Source organism: Echiichthys vipera (genome assembly GCF_963691815.1).
Source record: "Echiichthys vipera genome assembly, chromosome: 2".
In the NCBI taxonomy this organism is placed as follows: domain Eukaryota; kingdom Metazoa; phylum Chordata; class Actinopteri; order Perciformes; family Trachinidae; genus Echiichthys; species Echiichthys vipera.
Window position 1 is genome coordinate 16,117,400 of NC_139827.1, and position 20,426 is coordinate 16,137,825.

General features: G+C 40.9%; 1 protein-coding gene across 1 annotated transcript in view; it reads left to right on the forward strand.

The window, feature by feature from the left end:
- Nucleotides 1-19,373, forward strand: part of plppr2b (phospholipid phosphatase related 2b) — a gene marked incomplete at both ends in the record, with an annotated part of 45,967 nt that extends 26,594 nt beyond the window's left edge. The window contains 5 exons of the mRNA XM_083935715.1: nt 14,239-14,359; nt 14,908-15,158; nt 16,705-16,881; nt 17,980-18,110; nt 19,265-19,373. Coding sequence (XP_083791841.1) covers nt 14,239-14,359; nt 14,908-15,158; nt 16,705-16,881; nt 17,980-18,110; nt 19,265-19,373 — 789 coding nt within the window. The remainder of the gene's footprint in view (nt 1-14,238; nt 14,360-14,907; nt 15,159-16,704; nt 16,882-17,979; nt 18,111-19,264) is intronic.
- Between the last annotated feature and the right edge of the window lie 1,053 nt (nt 19,374-20,426).

Sequence of the window (20,426 nt, forward strand, 5' to 3'; positions counted from 1 at the left end):
AGTTCTGATTACATTGATGCTATTGCAGCATCTACTAACCCTTTTTGAGCCGTCATTGTTGTTTTGAATGAACAGTTTCATATTTTCAATATATACCATATTGTCATCCCCACCCCCCTCAACTACCAGTAGCTCCTCACAGTGCGCCGATTGGCTGGATCACCATGGCTCAAACACAAACGCATAAGTTGAAGCCTAACAAGATGGACTTTTGAGAGATATGTGATCCGGAGATTCTCCCGTGATCCTGTGATATCGCTGGAAAATGTAATACCCATCTTAAAAAAAATGCCATATTTGGTATAATCTTTTGCCCTTGCCCATCAACTCCCGTCCATCTGTCCATCAATGTTTATCTCTTCCTTTGTGTGAGAGAGAGTACATCAGAGACAGACAGACAGATCAGTGTGTCAGCAGTCGTGCTTATGAGACGGAGCAGTGAAAAAAGGGCAGGGATAATAAGGGATAAGCACGGTTTTATCCTGTCACTGCCAATCACACTGGATAGCGGATTGAGAGATGAAGACAGCAGACCATGTGGCTTCATGTCGATACGCCTGACCAGCTATCTGCTCCCACTGTGACAGTCTGTAAGACATGCTCTAACCCATAGATGAGAACTCTAATCCAGCAGTACACTCACATTCACACTCTGGTAGATTAGCTGCAAGGTCTCTTCCCACACGGATCCAGTATCCCTTTGTTTCTTCTTAAAGGGATAGTGTGTATTTTTTGAAGTGGGGTTGTATGAGGTTCTTATCCATAGTCGGGGTATAATCTACAGTAGATGACAGTCGGCAGGCCCCGAGTTTGGAGAAGCAGGCAGGAGTACCAACATGGAAGCTAAGCCGTGTACTGCTGTTGTTGGGGGCCGCAGCTAAAAGAAGACCTGCCTTGTGGAGTTTATGTGAGGGAACTGAAACCATTATCTATGCACTTATAAACCACAAGACTCCATTAACAGTCATTGTAAGCAAAAAACAGGAGTTTAAACAAGCAACTCCCGTGCAAGGTAAAATGGTGCAAGGTATAATGAATGCGGGCGTGACAACGGCCGTCTACTGTCCACTGACTATGGATAAGTACCTCATTCAACCCCACTTCAAAAATCAGAACTGTCTTTTTAAGGGGAGGTAGATGGTGGAAAAAATATAACTAATAGGAGGAAAATGAGAATATGAGGAGGTAGAGAGAGATGGAGGGTAATCAGGATAAAGATAGAGACTCAGAGACTCCAGGGAAAAGAGGAAAATGCAAAAAAGAGACAAGGAAAGAAACCGGGAATGCAGGGAGAAGAGAAGACTAATGGGGTCATACCTCACATCTTACTGAGTTCAGAAAGACAGCAAGAAGCAAGCGAGAAAGGACAATTTGTATTTTGCATCAGGAAAGAAAATAAGAGGCATAAACAGAGAAAAAAAAGGGAAATGTTTTCTGGTAGCCTACTTTCTCCTCCACAAAGACTGTGGAAAGCTGCCGGGCCATGAGCGAATCACAGAATAAAAGCAGGGTGAGATGGAGAAAAAGGGATGGATGGAGAGAGAGTGGGTGACAATGAAGCTGAAGCAGCTAAATTGTCATGGTTACGATCGCCGGTGTGTTAGAAGGCTGCCTGTGTGTGTGTGTGTGTGTGTGTGTGTGTGTGTGTGTGTGTGTGTGTGTGTGTGTGTGTGTGTGTGTGTGTGTGTGTGTGTGTGTGTGTGTGTGTGTGTGTGTGTGTGTGTTTTAAAGTAGAGCACTTGGCTTGCAATATCAAAAAATGGCATGTTATATGTATAAACGTAAACATTATGTAGACGTGGTGTAATCTTAATGACGGTTTTTGTGTTTTTTTTTTTGCAAAAACTACTGAAGACCTGCTTTTCAGAATATGCATGTGTGTAAATGGCACACATAGAGACACACAGAATTTAACACTGCGCCAGATATGATTCACCATGTAGCAGTTGCTGTTGTAAATGCGTAGCTAAATTTAGTGGGTTTTTTTCCACAATATCCCCAAGCTGTTAAGGACAACAAATTCAAAACACATCTGTATAAACTGCACTGAGACACTAGCGTAAATTTCCACACTCCCCCTTAGACTTAAGATGCTTTTTATAAGTTGTGACGTCAAATGTAATGCAGCATCAATTGTTCCTATTCTGATTAGTATTACTCACCGTACACAGTGTCTATAATATCCTCATGTTTGTGTCTGTATACATCCCTGTATGTGAGTTGATGTCTTTTTTTTTTTAAAGCTAGTTGTATTTTTCTTTGCAGAGGAGCTGTTTATTGAAAGTGATGGTTGAATGAGCATCCAGCATTATTTAAAAAAAAACAAAAAACACAATTTTTCAATTCCTGTAAAGGGAACAGTCCAAGCTTATTGTCTTACTACACATTCTTGAAAAATGAGTTTTTCAGCTGATTGTGTTATGGTTTGTGTTGGATCAGGACCCAAATGCACGACCTGACTCTGGTTCAAAGTTCAACAAACAGTCTTTAATGTTCAAAATGGTGCAAGAATAAGTGCGAGGTGGAGGGCTGGGGCGAGGTCCCAGGATCCTTACGTGGTAGGTGAAGTCACCGAGGAGTGCGTAGATGCAGGTGGCGTGATGTGAGGTCCGCTGTAGGGTAATGGCGATGCAGTGAGAGAGCTCCGGGAAGCTGGCAGCAGGTCCACAGGCAGGCAGGGAGGAAGCAACGCTCAAGAATGCACAGCAAACACAGTAATCTGAAGCAAGGTAGCAAAAACACAGGGAGATTAGCTTCACAAGCTAAGCACAGAGCAAAAATACAAAGAAGCCAGGATCCAAACAACCACATAGACTGACAAAACGATCTGGCGATGAGCAGGAGAGAAACCAGTGGCTTTATGGGAGGCTTGATTGTGGAGTGAGTTCACCTGGCGCTGCCTGTGGAGCAGAAGCCACGCCCACATGCACACACAGCACAGACAGGGGGAGAGACACAGGAGGAATAATACAGACAGGGACACAAAAAACACACACAAGGAAAACTCAGGGCTGCCATGGTGGAATCATGACAGATTGTCTTTCTCCTGAAAGACTCTTCTTTATATGTTATGATCACCTTTTTTGAAATCATGCTCAAAAAAGCAAAAATAATGTCCTACAATTGAATGCCAACGTGTCACAAAAGGTAGAAAATCAAAGAAAGCCTAATAAATCAGACTCGCTCAGACTCTCTGAGTTTCTCCCATAACTCTCCCACAGACATGTTCATGTGCTCTTCTTCTTCCTCTGTGCAGCCCCTCATCCTTTTAACTTACCTTTGGTTGTCAGAGTTGGAAAAACCAGTCTCTACCCTCTTGACGAGAAAGTCTCAGTAACACACACACACACACGTTTGTGCACGAATACGTGCGCCTCCTTTGTCGAGAAAGGATGTGCATCTCTGCTCTCTGAGGCAGTTTGTGTCAATCATTCTTCATCTGCCCTTTTTCCTATTCTCTTTTATTTTGGATTTTCATCAACTCCTCCATTTTCTCTAACTCACCCTATTTTCTGTTCTCTGTCGTCTCTCTGTCTCAAATCTTTCTCTCTCTACAGGAATTTGCACACAAACGTCTGCCTGAGTTTTAATCCCACCATCTCCTATGACTTGTTGAGATCTCTCTTTATCCCTCTGTCTTTCCATGGGTGAAATTAATGCAGCCCAAAAGAACATAGCGATTGCCTCCAGAACACAGTCAACATCTGCTCATAATTAATTGGCTGCCAAGTGATTTTTCACCTTGTTCTAGTTGATTTCCAGAAGAGACTAAAACTTTCACAAAGACTTTACATTTTGAAAGTTGACCTCTTTGGCATGGCCCTCATACCTGCCTCGTGCATTTAGATGTATATTTGATACTATCACAGCCCCTCCTTCTGAAAGTGGATGCATTTTTATTTCCCTAACCAAACAGCAACGTCTGTCTGAGTGAAGTGTCTCATGTTAACTAGGATAGAATAGAATAGAAAAGAATTACTTTAATGATCCCAGACTGGGAAATTATTTTGTAACAGCAGTAGTGGGTCAGCAATTAACACTTTATACATAACATAAATAGAATCCAATATATACATAGTGTATATATACAGTGCACAGTGTGCTATAAACAATAAACAATAATAATATATACAACAAAATATGCAAAATATACTATAACAATAATAATATATACAAAAAAAACAGTAGAGAGAGCAGAGTTCTCTGTCAGGCAGAGGTGAGAGAGTTATTATAAAAAGTGATGGATTGTGGCAGGAAAGATTTCCTGTATCTGTTGCTACGACAGCGAAGCTGAAGCAGCCTTCTGGAGAAGGTGCTCCGCTGTCTGACCAGTGTGAGTTGGAGAGGGTGAAGAGGATTATCCATGATGGAGAACAGTTTTTTCTCTGTCCTCCTCTCCACCACAGCCTCCAGAGTGTCCTGTTTGCAGCCAATCACAGAGCCGGCCTTCCTGATCACTTTGTTGAGTCTGTTGGTGTCGCTGGCTCCAATGCTGCTTCCCCAACAAACCACAGCAAGAAAAGTACACTGGCCACCACAGACTGATAAAAGATCTCCAACATCTTGCTGCACACGTTGAAGGATCTCAGCTTCCTCAGGATGTAAAGTCTACTCATCCTGTGCTGAAGCCGGGAATCGCCACGCTGTGGTCCGGGATGTGTGAGTGAAGCTATGTCTCCGTGAAACACAACACACTGCACTCACGATATTCCCTCAGAGCCTTTATCAGCGCGGCGAGCTCGTCCGTCTTGTTCCCCAGAGACCTCACGTTTCCCATGATGATCCCCGGTACAGCCGGTCTGTGTCTCCTCCTCTTCACCCTCCGTTTCACTCCAGCTCTGCAGCCACGGCCTCTCCTCTGCAGCTCCTCCAGGACCTGAGGTCTGGCTCCAGGCAGCAGTACAGGTTCACATAGCGCAATCAGCTGGTCGCGTGTATAAACAATGCGCTCAGTGATGCGCTCCTGACCCTCCGTTACTATTGTTAGCAAAACCATTACAAAAACAAAAACATCACAAAAAGTGCCGTGAAAGTTCAAAAAAAGAAAAAAAAGAAAGATGTTCATCCTCTCCCAGTCTCCGGAGAAGAGTTGCCAAAAGTTGAGCAAAAACCAGAGAACAAACAAAACTAAAACTTTTACTTTTTAAAAACCCACGGGAGCTGCTTTTACAGGCTGCCACCTAGTACGGCGCCATAGCAACAACAAGGAGGTAGTTGATCTGTCAACATTGACTTTCAGTGTTTTAGTTCACAATCTGATGACTAGAATATTTTTGTTTTTTGCTATCAGGGAATTCAAACAGAACTAGGATCATGACCCATTTTGATTTTGTCACTATTTTCTAAAAAGCTCTGGGTTTAGCGTCTTGAGGGCTGCTGTTGCTGTCATGGATAGATTTCATCCTCGGTAGCTTAACACTTTTAAAAGGTCTTTTTCTCGTGTTTCCTGCAAAGACATAGGTTGAATCTAACAACACACTCTTAACTCCACTTTTGTATCGACTCATCTTGGAATCATGACCGAGGTAGTGCTAAAGTAGTAGAACAGGTAGTACTACCAGGTACCCGGTGCTATCCACTACTTTTGCTAACAGAAAACCAAAAAAAAGTAAGTTGAGCCGTACCGTGCAGTGGATAAGTATCATAACAGAAGGTGCCGGCCCTGACCAATTTGGCGCCCTAGACGAGAGTTTGGCGAGAGCCCCCCTCGCATCAAAATGTTCATATTGTTGTGTGGGCAGTTATATGTTTCAATTGCCCTGAATTGCCCCCCGGGGACAAATAACGTTTTTTGAATTGAATTTGAATTGAATTCAATTGAATTCAATATTAATATTATGCCAAAGATAGTACAGTGAGCTAATGCAAAAGAACATGGATGAAGCTCGTCACTCTGTAATTAAAAAGCAGTAACTATCCGCCACAATTCTGATTCTTTCTACATTACAAATAGGCCTATTACTTAAAGAAAAAATTATTTGGTCTGTCTTTGAGATTTTTTTTTGTTTAGATTAAAAAGGATCCAAAAAATGAAAAACTAATTTTAAACAAGTGAGGAAAAAAAACAAATAATAAATACAACATAAGGCATTGCACTATTGCATAGCACTAAGATCTAAAAATGTAATATTTATTCAACATTGCACACACAAATAAAAATATTGACTGCAAATGCAATATGCATGATGTGTTCTAAAGCAAACAAGGGCAAATTAGGGCTGTCTTTTATAAACTCAATAACCCACTAAGTACATTCACGTCACCAAAGGAGGTATAATCATAGTTTGAGGAAAACAAGAATAAAACTCACTGGCAGTGGCAGAAGCACTTCAATCATCTGATAACACGTAGGCTACGCTATTCTATCGTCTTACACTAAAGTTAATCAGCTACAGGCAGGTCCGTTTTGTTTTGTAAGTATTGTTAGTTGTTTGTGTAATTTGTTAATTTAATTCCAGATTCTAAAAAATATAACTGACACAACAACATTAACATTTGTACAGCATAACATTTATTTAGTCAATAACAAGTGTGAGCTGTGTTGTTGTTTTTTTGGTTGAAGATTGTGTTGTGACAACAGTTGGACCATGCGCTGTTTTAAAAGTGATACCCACAGCCTGAATGGTGGGGTCTAATGATACAAATATCATACAATGCAATACAAGTGGATGACAGCAGGCACCTCATGGACATGGACAGAAGAGTGTATTTCAGCTGTGTGGGCTACACGCTGGCACACTGACAGTCCCCACTCTGCACTCCTCTGGCCCTGAAAAATACTCAAATTAACATCCTCTCCTCCATTAGAGGCAGCCTATTGCTATTGTAGCAGAGGAAATATGTTTTCTATTTCAGCATTGCTTAAAGTCTATCCATCTTCCACCTCAAAATTGTGGCATGTTTTCCAATCTCTGTCCACTTTTTGTCTGATTCTCTTGTCTCTTAATAATTCTTCCTTTTCTCACACATTCACAAAAACTCATACCTTTTTTTCATTAACTTTCTATTAGTACATACAACCCTTTGTTTGTATGCCAGACCTTTCTTTGCTTTGTGTTTCTCTGCCAAGTGTATTGCATTAAATTTGTGTAGTTTCACTTCCTCTTGTTAGTCACATCTCAGTATAGCCGGACATGAGCTCCGGACAATGTCTTGAGAGTGATGTCTGGACATAGTCTGAAGTTGCCCTTTCACACATGGCGCACACAACAGGAGATCGTCTGTGTTCACTTACTGGAAATACTGTGTTGTAGGTGAGGCGAAGGTAGGGCCTGAGTAGAGCTTACAGGTGGCAGAACATAACGCTGATCACACAGCTGTGATGGAGCAGGTTCAAAGTTTGGTTATAAACGTCCGAATGTCTCTTTCTTCTTCTGATGACTTCAGCATTGGCCCTTACCAACAGAAGTTCCAGAATCTCGTCATCTCTCCAACAAGACATTTTTGTTGGTGTCTTTGTGTAGATGACCCTTCTTCTTCACCCTTGGATTTTTTTTTTCTTCCAGTTTTGCACCAGCCGTATAATAGAAGCATCATCAACACAATTAAACCCTATAAATAAGTCATAGAGTGGGGTCTATACCTACTCTGTAAAGTGTCCTGAGATTTGGCACTATAAATAAAATTGAATTGAATTGAATTTAATCAACATGCCCATCCACTTGTTGTGAATTCTCCAGACAGTGACCTACTCTATTCACATGGGCTCAGTTGAACATTACACAGACTTTGTATAGTAAAGTAAAATGTAAAAGTAAACAAGCTGATGCCTTAAAATCTACAGAATCAATACTTGAAACAAAATGTTGACTGCATGTTGCAAAAGGCCAAAAGACCACAGGATTACATCCTTTTTACATCCACCACATAAAGCTGGTTTGGTGAAAATGTTAAGTCGTTGCCTATTTACACATTTTCACTGGCTAGGCTGGAGAACTGTTCAGTAACACATTGTCGAGATTTCTGTTTAAAAAGTGAAAGAATAGGATTCATACCCTGTGTTATTTGTTGTCTTTTCAACTTTATTTAGATGGCTTAGACAACATGTAGAAGTGTGCATGAACAATATGAATTCAAGGTATTTCAATCGGGGGAGAGATTCCAGTTTTAGATGTGAAAATAAAGATTTATTACAAATGTGTGACAGTTAAATATTGATTGCATAAGAGTCCTTGGCGATTAGACCCCATTGTGACATCATGTTAGAGGGGTAGTGGAACCAAGGGTAGAGCAGAATACCCCCGATGAAGTCTAGACACCGGTGGTGAAGAGGAGATGACTGAAACTGGAGAGAAGTCCTGATGATGGAGATGCTGCTGAAGACTTGGAGGTGAATGGGGTGGAGGCGGGTGCTTGCCATCGTCTGTCAACCTGGAATGACAGCTGACATCAAGGAGAGACCACTTTTAAACTTTTGACAGCTACAGCCTGATTGACTGAGGCCATCAATGTTAGATTGAAGTGGTGACCCACCCACAATTAGCTGACAGCTTAATGTACCTGGGAAGAAAAGTGACAGGACGAGGGAGAGATATGAGATTAGATGACAGAGGGACAGTCTTCCCGTCTTAACTTTCAGAAAACTGTAAGCATCAGGTGCAGAACGTGAAAATCTGACCTGACTGTTATTAAGATATCAAATTAACTACAGAGGTGCGATAAAAGTATCTCTTAAACATATGCAAGTAGAGCTGGGCAATAATTCGATATGCTTATTTATTGTCTTTCAGGGAAATCGTATTCAGAACAAGCCCCCACCACAGCAACTTCCTGTTTGATCCAATACGGAAGTGCCAAAAACTGCAGTTCGCCGAATGTCCACTAGGAGTAGTTTGCACAATAGAGCAGTTTCTCATTGATCCCCATGTTCAACAGGCCGTGTTCACAGCATAATTAAACCTACTTAAGGTCTGGTACAAAAAATCATTCCAGTCTATATGTTCAGGTCATATCTCCATGACAACACTTAGGGGGGTGAATCTTTTTATACCAGGCTAGTTTTTATTTTATTGGAGGTTAAAGTTTATGAATAATTAGGGGCACGGCTTATTGAGTGACAGCTAGCTGCTGGCCCTCACATCTCCTCAGGATTAGCTGCTAACTCCGTCATCTCGACCTGGACTGCGGTTATTCGTGTGGTGGTGTTACCATAAGTGACAAGATGATTTACTTTTCGATCGACTGTACAAACAGATGGTTTAGGAACTGAATATGCTAATTAAAAAGCTGCACTTGCACCATGACTCGCAATAATCTGGAGCATCGGGAGGATTTGGGCTGTGTGGGTCAGTGTTTTACAGTCTATGGGCATGGTACTGTGTTAAATATCAGTTTAAATCATAGATCATAAATGCTGGCTGCCTGCACTTCACTCCCCCAGTCGATGTGTTTTCCACTAGACTGACACGGGATTGCCTGCCTCAACTCGCGCAGCCTTTGTAATATCCGCTGGATCAAGTTGAGAGAACGTGCCCCGACCGAGAGGCTTCGTCCATTTTTTTTATAAAGTCTATGATCGTAATATACAGTATCTATATACAGTGATACACAATTACGTCATCTAAAGTGATAATAACAGGCAAATACTGACTTTCTCAGTAAAATGAGAAAATATTCAGTATCTTTTCTATCTTATTAAAGTATACAAAAAAAGCTTTACCATGTGATTATTAAAAGATTATTTATTAGATTACAAGAAACATATTGTGATAACCATGTCGTCATACAGATATAATAATTGGATACAAAATCACCTCTATCAGGCCTATATCACAACCCTGAAACGACCTGTATCTGGAGATTTTGGTCATACTGTATCAACCAGCCCTATCTGCAAGTCTATAATATTTTAGCAAAAGGCCAAAAGACTGTTGCTGTTGTGTATTCTTTGCATGAATATTGATTCCTGCACAGAGATTTCTGAATTACAAGCTGCTGGAGACAGCCGAGGTTCCTTCAAAGCCCGGTGCCATCAATACATTTTATATGTCTTTCCATTATGGACCTTTTATTGTGATTAAAGTGGAGCTGCAGGAAGTAACCTTTTAGTGAGATCAGTATAAAAAAGGATTAGTATTGACACTGGATACTTCTGACTACATGGCTGTGGGAAAAATATAGCATATAACAGCTCAGTGGGATCCCACCACAACCGGATGTCGATGTGAATACGACGGCTTTGGAGTCGTTGATAAAAGTTGAGCAAATTTTAAAGACAAGACAACCGCGTCCTTAATGGAGGCGTCAACTTCATTCTCAATCACAGTATAGAACATAGCCAAGAAGGATTATTGTCCGTAGCTTCATACAAGCTTAAAGCAAAATAAATTATGCATTAAAATGTAAACCCTAACATGCATGTTTCAACAAGTCGGCGTCATGCAGAAGCTTCCACTGTATATCACTGTGAAATGTCTCTCCCAATTCTTATCTTTCTTGTATGTCTCAGTTAGAGCACTCTGCGCTTCCCTCCAGTCCCAAGACCCACCCTCTTCCCCCTGCCATACCTTTGATGCTCCCTCTTCCCCAGACACATGCATTGAGAGAGAAATGTTGCCTTCATGTGTAAGTGGGATTGAAAGTGGAAGTGGAACCTCCTATCAGTGAATTTGGGGTAGGTCGATCTCCCCCGCATTCACTAATAGGAGGTTCCACTTTGACAGGCATTTCAGTCCACTTTGCCTAGTTGGACTTCCCCTGGCACTTGAATGCAGCATGAGCAGCACAAGTGAAATGGAGCGACGGATGACAGGCAATAACCTTGGCAAATGATTTTATTCGGACCAAATAAAATGATTGGTCAGACTTTTATCAGAAATATATGAGAATTGAATATTGATGAGTTTTAACACCTGGTGGATTTCTTTTAAATTAAAAAATAGTGTGCCATACGCTTATTAGGAACATTTATAGATTACAAAAGAAAAGCGTTAACATGCCAGAAAGGTAAGAATAGCTTTAAGAGAGCTTAAGATAGCCAGACTACATGAAGAACAGCTGCGCAGCATCTGTAGGCGGGGAGCAGCAGGGATTTTTACCTGCTGCAGAGACTCTGTTGGTACAGTAGCTGCCAGCTTCTCTGTGTGCCACTGAGTTGTAATGCAGTTGGTTCTACAGGTTTGGATTCTGTGCTGCCTCACATTACCCTCTGGTACAATGAGGTGTGTGTCTTAATCTTTTTTTACACAGTTTTGAGTTGTTTTTACGCGTTTCAGGGCTTCATAGCCGCACGCACAGCAAGAAAAAATTACCAAGCTAAGCCGTGCACAGGTGTGCCGTGGTCGATGTAGCTGCTTCAATTTGATATAATGGCTGAATCATTGGAAAATATGCTGGCTCTACATGTTGCTTTCTCCAATGTCTCTTTCTACTGAAGGCCTCTTTGTGCTAGCAGAGCGAGCTGCGTAGTCTCACATAGCCAGCCCTATTTCCATATTTTGTTTTAGCAGTAAACAAAATTGCCCCAAAAGTCACCTAACAAAACAACAACTGGTGGTTCACCCAATCACAGATAGCCAATATATTCATCCATTCGTCCAACCCTAGTGAAAAGCATGAATGCCGGCTTGTTCATGAAAAGATTTTGTCATTTAACAAACCCAACAAACCTTTTCTTTTTTCCATTTTTAGGTTATGCTAGTGGTAACTCTCAAGCTCTTTGACTGTAGGCACCTTTCTGTTGCAGATGTTGACGTCAGTTTGGGAAGGTTTAAAGAAGAGTTTTGATAGTTTTAATAATGTTGCAGTCATCCTCTGTTCTTTAATCTGTAATCTTAGATCAGATTCTTCTTCCTCTTCTTCTCCCCCACATTCACTTCAAAAGAGCATCTCCCAGAAATACAACGGCAAAAATATCTTCATAACACTCTTGCCAGAGTTTTATCTTGAGTCAAGATGAGAGCGCACATCACTCTTTTGTTAAAGTTTGCTTTCCACATAGTTTTCTGCTGTAGAGACACTGCAGTTATACTTTACTCATGGTGTTCTCTTTTTATGGTCTTGTCCAATTTCAAACCATACCTAAAACCAACTCAAGAACCGAGGGAACTCTGCCCACGTTTCATGAAGCCCAAAGCTCTGAAACAGCCTCCACAATCTGTGGCCTTCAGAAATCATGTGTTGCCAGACCAACCTCTGTAGAGTTTCTTTCTCAATGGAATTCATTGTGACCACACTTCTATTATCACTGAGAGAAAGCAATCAAAGTCTCTATTTAGGTTTGAGCAGCCTACTCAGATTTGCATATGCTAACTGGGACAAGAGCCATTTATTCACAGTAACTGCTGGGTAAGGGGTAGATATAAGGCTTTCATGTACTACTCATGTAATACTACAGGAAACTGTGGGACTGATAGGCATCACTCTCCGGTAAATGGACTGCATTTATCCAAATCCATGCATTTGTATCTAAAGCGCTTTACAGTTTTACATGCACCCATTCCCACACTCTCACATACTGATGGCAGCATGCTACCATGGTGCTGTGCATGGTGCTGGCCAATCACCGGGTTCAGTGTCTAGCCCAAGGACAGGAGGAGCTGCGGATTGAGCAGCCATCTCTGAAATCAGGGGACACCCTGCTCTACTACCTGAGCCCCAGTAGGAGGCAATGCACAAGAAGATGAATTGACAAAAAAATCTATCCTATAGAAACCAACCTGGCAAGGTAACCGTTACGAGTCCCTGCCCAACAGAAGTAAAAAAAAAAACTTTAAAAAAACAAGAGTGACCCAAGAAATGACTGAAAAAAGTGATACAACAATAAAATTATATTTTCTATGTAGTGTTTATGTTGTGCATTTGTCCACTGAGTGTCAGCTGCTCTAGACTTGTCATTACATAAAGAGATTAAACATTTTTTTTTCAACTGTTGAAGACTCATTTTAGCATCAACACTAACATACAATTCCAGATAAGAATAAATAATAAAAAAATACCCATACCCCCTCCATCTTGCAAGGATCCCACATATAGTAGTATTACTTGTAAGCCTTTTAAGCAAACCCAGCAACATCAGCAATATATGGCTGGTCAGGCTTTCACTGTGTATTTATATGAAATATCCCAAGAATCAGTGTGTTTTCGGAGTCAGTGAATGATCCAATGCACCTGTATATAAGACTTTTTGGAGTGCAAGAACTGTGTGTTACTATGAATCTATGCAAATGCTCGAAGGTGAGCAGAGCATTGCAAACACAACCTTGTGATAACATCTGAAGGAAACGCAGAACCTCATTCGCTAACACACACACAACTTCAGGGCTGCATAGCTTTGCAGCAGTCAGGTTGCATCATACTCCAAAGACATAATTTATGTTGACACACAAGCCCCAACAACTCTCACTGAACCGTCCATCAGTAGGTCTTAGTCCATAACATCAACGCTAGCGTAAACCTCAGCCTTCATCTGTCACACCAAACATAGCAAGCTTTGGTGCATTAGCGCCGTCCCACGCTGTTGGCTCCGGGCCATGCATATTGTATGAGCATGTAACCTACATCTACCCTGGTTCTATCAGCAGGGGTCCCCTGATCAGACAGGTTCAGTATGAATTGAGCAACGGTGTCCAGGAGTGTTTAGTGGATTCATTCCCTCGTCAAAAGGGATCAATGTCCTGCTGATTTGACTTGCTTTTTAAACTCTTAAAAGTCCTTTTCAAACGGCTGCCAGAGGCTTGGGGAGGGGGGTTAAATGGGTGTTCAAAATGTGTTGAGGCTATAATATAATGGAGGTTTTATGGAGGTGTGGTAAAACATTAGTAAATACCTGTTAAATATTTCATGAAAACAGTATAAGATGTGTTTTGATTTATGCTATCTGGCAATGTTCACTTTTGAGGCTATTAACTCGCATGGCATTGTTAATCAAAGTGTAGTCACGGCTTTATAGCGCTGCAGTAAAAAAAAAAAAAATAGAGAACTGAGAGATGGAAGGTCTATGAGACATGGAGGTCGACAAACTCCCACTGATGAGACTGAATGGGAGGTGTTAATGTTGGGATTTACTAAAGCTGCATAAAAATCAGCCAAATGGTGAGGGAATTAAAAAGCAGGCTGGCCAAGAAAAAATGTAATGGTTGCGAGGCTGAGGGAGAAACACTCATGAATATTTATATTTTTGCTGCGCACCATATTTTACTGACAGAATATTTAGTGAAGCTGATCAATCCTTAATCACACAGTTTGAGCTTTATGTTGACACTTGTCTGTGGTTTCTCTCTGTCTCTCTTTCTGTCCCAGATTCTGATCGGGGAAGTGACCAGTTTCTTTGTGAAGACAGAGGGAGCTCAGGAGAAGACCATAGTGACTGCCGACTGCTGTTATTTCAATCCTCTCCTCCGAAGGATCGTACGCTTTCTGGGTCAGTGATAGTCCTAAAGATCAGAGGTTCTTTAACTTTGACTAAATAGAGCGTCTGGGGGACCAAGGCTCATTTGAACTTACACCAGTACTCCTCTTATCGTGAGGCCAGAAAGAGCCCTTGTGCAGTCATCCCAAGATCAATAATAACATGAGTTATGCATTGTTTTGGGCCTGAAAGTATGGAGGTTAGGACTGATTTGGTTAAAAAGTCAAGGCAGACCAGTGACCTACTCACTTGTTGGGAATCCAAACAAACTTACTACACTTAGTTTAATTTCCTCTCTCTCCATGTCCTGTTGATGTTGTGTGATTTTTTCCATCTTCTCTGTAGCCTCGATTTATCTACATTATGAATATTTCAGAGTGAAGGACTGTAGATATAAAGCATAAAAGCACAGGCTATGTCTGTCTGGCCTTTCACTCCCACACATTTAATTCTAATTTACATGTTTCTGACTCTTACCAGTCTCACTGATTCACTTATTTTGAGTTTACATACGCACACTCTGCCTCTTTCTCACTTTCTCTCTCTTTTTTATGACCCAGGTGTCTACTCCTTCGGCCTCTTCACCACCACCATCTTTGCTAATGCAGGTCAAGTGGTGACAGGAAACCAGACGCCTCACTTCCTGTCCGCCTGCAGGCCAAACTACACGGCTCTGGGCTGCCAGTCTCCTCTGCACTACATCGCAGAGCGCAGAGCCTGCACAGGAAACCCATACGTAGTGGCGTCCGCCCGCAAATCCTTTCCCTCCAAAGATGCAGCGCTCAGTTTTTACTCAGCCATCTACACAGTGGTAGGGAACTTTTGGGGCGGCAATGGGTAATGGATATACTGATGTGTTTGTTGATGCCTGACTGTTGTGTTGGTCAAACAAATATTCATACTGGATGCCGCTAAGCATCCATTTACTTGGCTAAGATTTTACCAGAGCAGAAGTAAAATAACTTAAAACAAATGTTTTGATAGTACTTTGAAATAATTAAACCTTTATAAAGGGGTTATAAGCTGGTTTGTTAATGGTTAATAAATCATTTACTACTGCTTTATAGTCAAGAGAAGAACAACCTTAAAGGAGCTCTACTCGAAATACTGGTTAGAATTGCCTTCACACGGCTCCATCTATCACAACAAGTAAAGGAGAAACATGGATTACAACACACAGAGGGAGAGGGACTTCATTCTCTGCTCAGGAGGCCATTACTCCTCCATATCTTTACATAGAAAATAGTTATTTGCTAATATATTAATGCTCTGACTATTGAGTACAGTGTCATTAAAAGAAACTGAAATCCCTTTGCATGGCCAAAGCACACACAACATTAGAGCCCTTTCTTCTCAACTGATTTATAAACCATATTTTTAAATTATTTATTTACCATTCATCAAAATATAATGTACAGCTTACCAGCACTTTATAATGTGACATTATTAGATCCTCAAATGAAGAAAGGGCAGAATGTGAAAGTGCTAAAAGTGCTTTCTTTCGACTGACCGCTTCTAGCCCCACAGCTTGGTGATTTCTTATTGGGCAGTTTACGTCATACATATAAATGATGAATGTAAGGCACTAATAAAGACATACAAAATAGGAGTTAGTACAGATTTAATTTGTATCAAAATCATACTAATTTCATGATCAAAAAGAAGCATGAAGTAGAAAAATCATACATTTCAGTACCTGCCCCCTTCTCCTAATAAATAAATAAAATGAACAATCTTTAAAAACATGTAAACACAAGACTCATTAAGTTAATGGCGTCATAATTATCTGATCTCTATACATTCTCTTAAATGGAATAAAAGCTTAACATTTTAAATCATTACAAAGATTTACACATTTTTACATACTGAAATACACATCTGCTTTAATGTAGTACTGTAGTATGTGGATACTGACTTTTACAATTATGTGTGTGGCAGTCATCACCTTCTCACCTTTCCTCCTTTAAACGTGTCCATGTGAGTCTCTATTATGACATCAGTAGAAACATTTAGCTGTGATTAAAGTACTGCTGCTTGGAGCCTTTGTTCTCTTTTTAATTACTGTGCCGTGTTCCTGTCATTTTTAGAATCATTAAACAAACATGGCAGGGTTTTTATGGTGCTTTCTTTTATACCTCATCATCAAACCCTTCAGCTGCTCTGAAATCACTGCAGAGTGCGGCCTCTTGTGGCTTATTCAAGCTGTTCAACCTCTTAAGATATTCAAGCTGTTCACTGACTAATCTCAGATGGCTGACTAAAGACCTGTGGATGCAACACCTGGCTTAGCTCACCATGAACAAGTAACAAGACTTTTTTTTTTTTAATACATTTATAAATATATTTCTGTCTTACAGATGTATGTGACCCTAGTGTTCCGGACCAAAGGGACCCGTCTGACCAAGCCTACCCTGTGTCTTGTGCTGCTGTCTCTAGCCGTGCTGGTGGGGGTTGTGCGGGTGACTGAACACAGAAACCACTGGAACGATGTCCTGGCTGGGTTTGTCACTGGAGGAGCCATCGCTGCCTTCCTGGTGAGAAGGAGAGGATGGAGGGAGGGAAAGGAAGGTGGAAACAGAAAAAAAGGAGGAAAGGGGGAGATAGTGGGTTGTGGGTAAATGGATAGAAAACAGAAAAAATGGGGACATTTCCGGGAGCCAAAAACGGGAACTATACCTGGAGAATGAGGTCGTCTGGTCACCCTTTATCAGGATATATGTTGTGTTAGGTGTCTGCCTCTATACACTTAATATTTATAAGTCAATATAATACATTTGGTGTTATTGTAAATATTACAAATAAATAGCTTAATAACACCAATTGGCATGTATTTCACTCGAGTCAAAAGCTGAGATACCAGTTGTACTGGGAGTTTAGCTGGGGTTTCTCTCCATCATGAGGATTAACTGACCAATTTTAATGAATTAAAATGGATATTTTTTCTATTACAGATAACAGCTGGGGCAAATCAATAAGGAAACTAGTTTAGTCTAGTTGTCGCTATCTGACCAGCTAGCTTGAATTTGCTTTAGCTATGTGACGAAGAGTTTAAGCTACTGCTAAATTTTTCATGCTGTTTTCATGGAAGTGATTCATTTTTACGTCATTATATTCTTAAACAGACACCAAAAAGTGAACTCTTAATCCAACTCTGCCAAATATTAGCTACATGTACTGTGTTTTGGCTTCATATTGCATGATAGATGAAGAGGAGAGAAGAAGAGAAGGATTGTATCAGGGAAGAATGTGTTGGTGTGACGTGGGTGCAGGAGAGATGGTGGGCGGATGAACTGATGATTAAAGCAGGCTTGAAAGAGCTTTACTGTCTGTTTGATAGATGACACATACACACACACAAACACACACACACACTGTCACACATATGAATGTGAATGTACCGGGGCACATTCATACGGTGTCATTTGGTCTTGGGACCTCTTGGCCTAAATCAGATTTTCTTGAAAAACTCTGTGTTAACTCTTAAGTGCTCCCTGTGGTTAATCACTTTCTTTCATTGCCTCCTCTCCTTTGATTTTGTGTCCTCTTCATTACCCCATGCACCACAAAAACATCTTTGTACTGCAGTGCTGTGACTGTCTCCCCTCCTTTACCTTTTCTATGCTCTCCATCAGGTGTCATGTGTTATCAACAATTTCCAGCAAACACAGATAGGAATGCCGACTCCTCCACCTCCACAGCGCACAGAACCCCTGATAGGGATTCCTCTCCTCAGCCTGCCCCGCGTGGAGAGTCCACTTGAAAAGTTAAGTGGCCCCCAGGTAAGGGTTGGGGGGAAAATTATGGTAAAACGTTGATAAAATAGTTTAAATAAGCTATAGGAGCATATTGTGTCCATGATGTATTTGTCTTTGACTGAAAAGCGTATTATCTTGAGCAAATACTATTTCAATATGTTCACCACTTTGGTCCAAAATGAAATATCTCTACTGGACATTTGTGTTCCTCAGAAGATTAATCCTTCTGACTTTGGTGATTGCCTGACTTTTACCCTAGGTTGACATTTGTGGTATTGAGTAAAATATTTCAACTAGCCCTTGTTAACCTGCCACGCCCCTCTCCATCCCCTAATAGCAGAAAGGCCTGCAGGGCAGAGGAGTTGTTTTGATTAATATTTTAGTCTAATCTGCCTTATTCATTGATCCTTTATCTGACTGAGGTTTGTACAAAATTAGAATCTATGGCCCCTACCATGGCTCTGAAATATCAGTAGCCTAACTGCCGTGGTGGTGACGTGGCTGTTAGATTTTGGTTATAGCATGTTAACATGATAAACTGACCATGTTATCATAAGGATGTTACCTGAAGTACAGCCTCTCAGAGCCACTAGCATGACTGTAGACCTTCAGATTTGTTTTTAAATGTGTATGCATATCTCTTTGATTCTTTTTTGCCCTAACTGATAATCTTGATTGTATCATTGTATCTGGATTTATACTTCTTTCTTTCTGATATATGTACATCTTATCTCTTGTCTAGACATCATCATTTTACAGTCTTGTCTCTCGCTGTCTCAGTCAAGTAAGGTTTATCGGCTCTGTTCCCCAAGGTTTTAACATCCCATCATGTTTTGAAATGTTTTATACTCGACTTTTCCCACTTAGCGGAAACCCAATTTGTTCTACAGATGTGAGTAGATGGTAGAGGTTAGACATTGGGGTCAAATGGTAAGTGTATATATATGTATATATATATATATATATGCTAGCATATAAATGCCTTGAGGAATGAGTATTGCTACCCCTTAGTGAAAAACAATAAACATATTGTTTTAAAAACAAAGGATAGCCCATTGGTCAGGGTATAGGGCCTGAACAAATCAGTTTCCTGTATGGATTGGCGACAACAAGCCCCCTCTATCTCTCCTAATTTTCTCTCTGTCCTTTTCCCTCTTGTTAGGCTCCAGGGCTACCGTATTCTGAGATCACATGACCATCAGCCAATCCCGTCCCCCACCCCTCCCGATGTGCTCCTCCCCTCCCGGCGTTGCCTCACCAGCGCAGTTTAGACCTGCCCGCTGAATGCCCCCCGCTCTGCCCTGCCCATCCAGTAGGACGACATGCTCTCAGACGAGTCAAATCCACGCAGGTCTGAGGGTCAGCCAGTCACAGGAGGCAGAGCAGCAACACGGGGGCCTGGCAATCATGGCTGAAACCTGTCATCTGCTAAGGACCAATAGGAGACAGATACATGTCATTCTCTTTTCTGTCCTGTGCATCCTCTGGGATGGCCTCCTTTTTCTTTCAGGTGTAATTGACCCAATGAAAGAACTGCCAAGGCCAGAGCTGTTGAAGCAATACTGTGTCCTCTTTCCTTGTCCTGATTTCCACAAAGACTTGACAGTGACTCTACAGACTGTTGGCTGGTGATGACTTGATAAAACACTAGATCAAAAAAAAGGTTTGGGGACTGAAGAAAATTCAGTGGTGGATCTTCCCCACAGAACATTGTGCAACTCTCAGGACAATACGATGGAAAAAGGGACAAGATTAAAAACAAAGACCTTTATGTAATCAAAATGCAGGTACCCTCTAGTATTATTACGGTACACATTTTTATTTTAGTAGAGATGCAGTCAAAGAGGAAAGCACCTTTGTAAATTATAGCACAGATGAACCAATTTAGTGTTCACTAAACTGTTTTACCCATTGTTTTGGGGGGATATAACATTGTGCTGTATATTGTGTGAAGAGGCAGAAGAGAGATACATGAGAACTGTGTTTGTGATACCGCATTTGTTTCAACTTTCCAAGTATCTTTTATCTACTTAATATTCAGCTGTCTGTTGGTCTGTATCTCCATGCTGTGAAATATTTGGAAGGTTATATATTTTGACTTACTTCCTATTCCCATGTTAAATTCTTTGCATAAATGTCTCACTTTCTTTTTCCAATACTCCCTTTAACACTTTTTTGCCTTTTCTTTGTTTTTTATTTAAAGGGGGCCTATTATGCTTTTCCTTATTTTCTGTCATATCTATAAAATGTTGGACGTTCATAAAAGTAAGCAAATCTTGTGATCGAAAACCTTAGATTTCATACAGTTCTAAACGCTCTGTTTT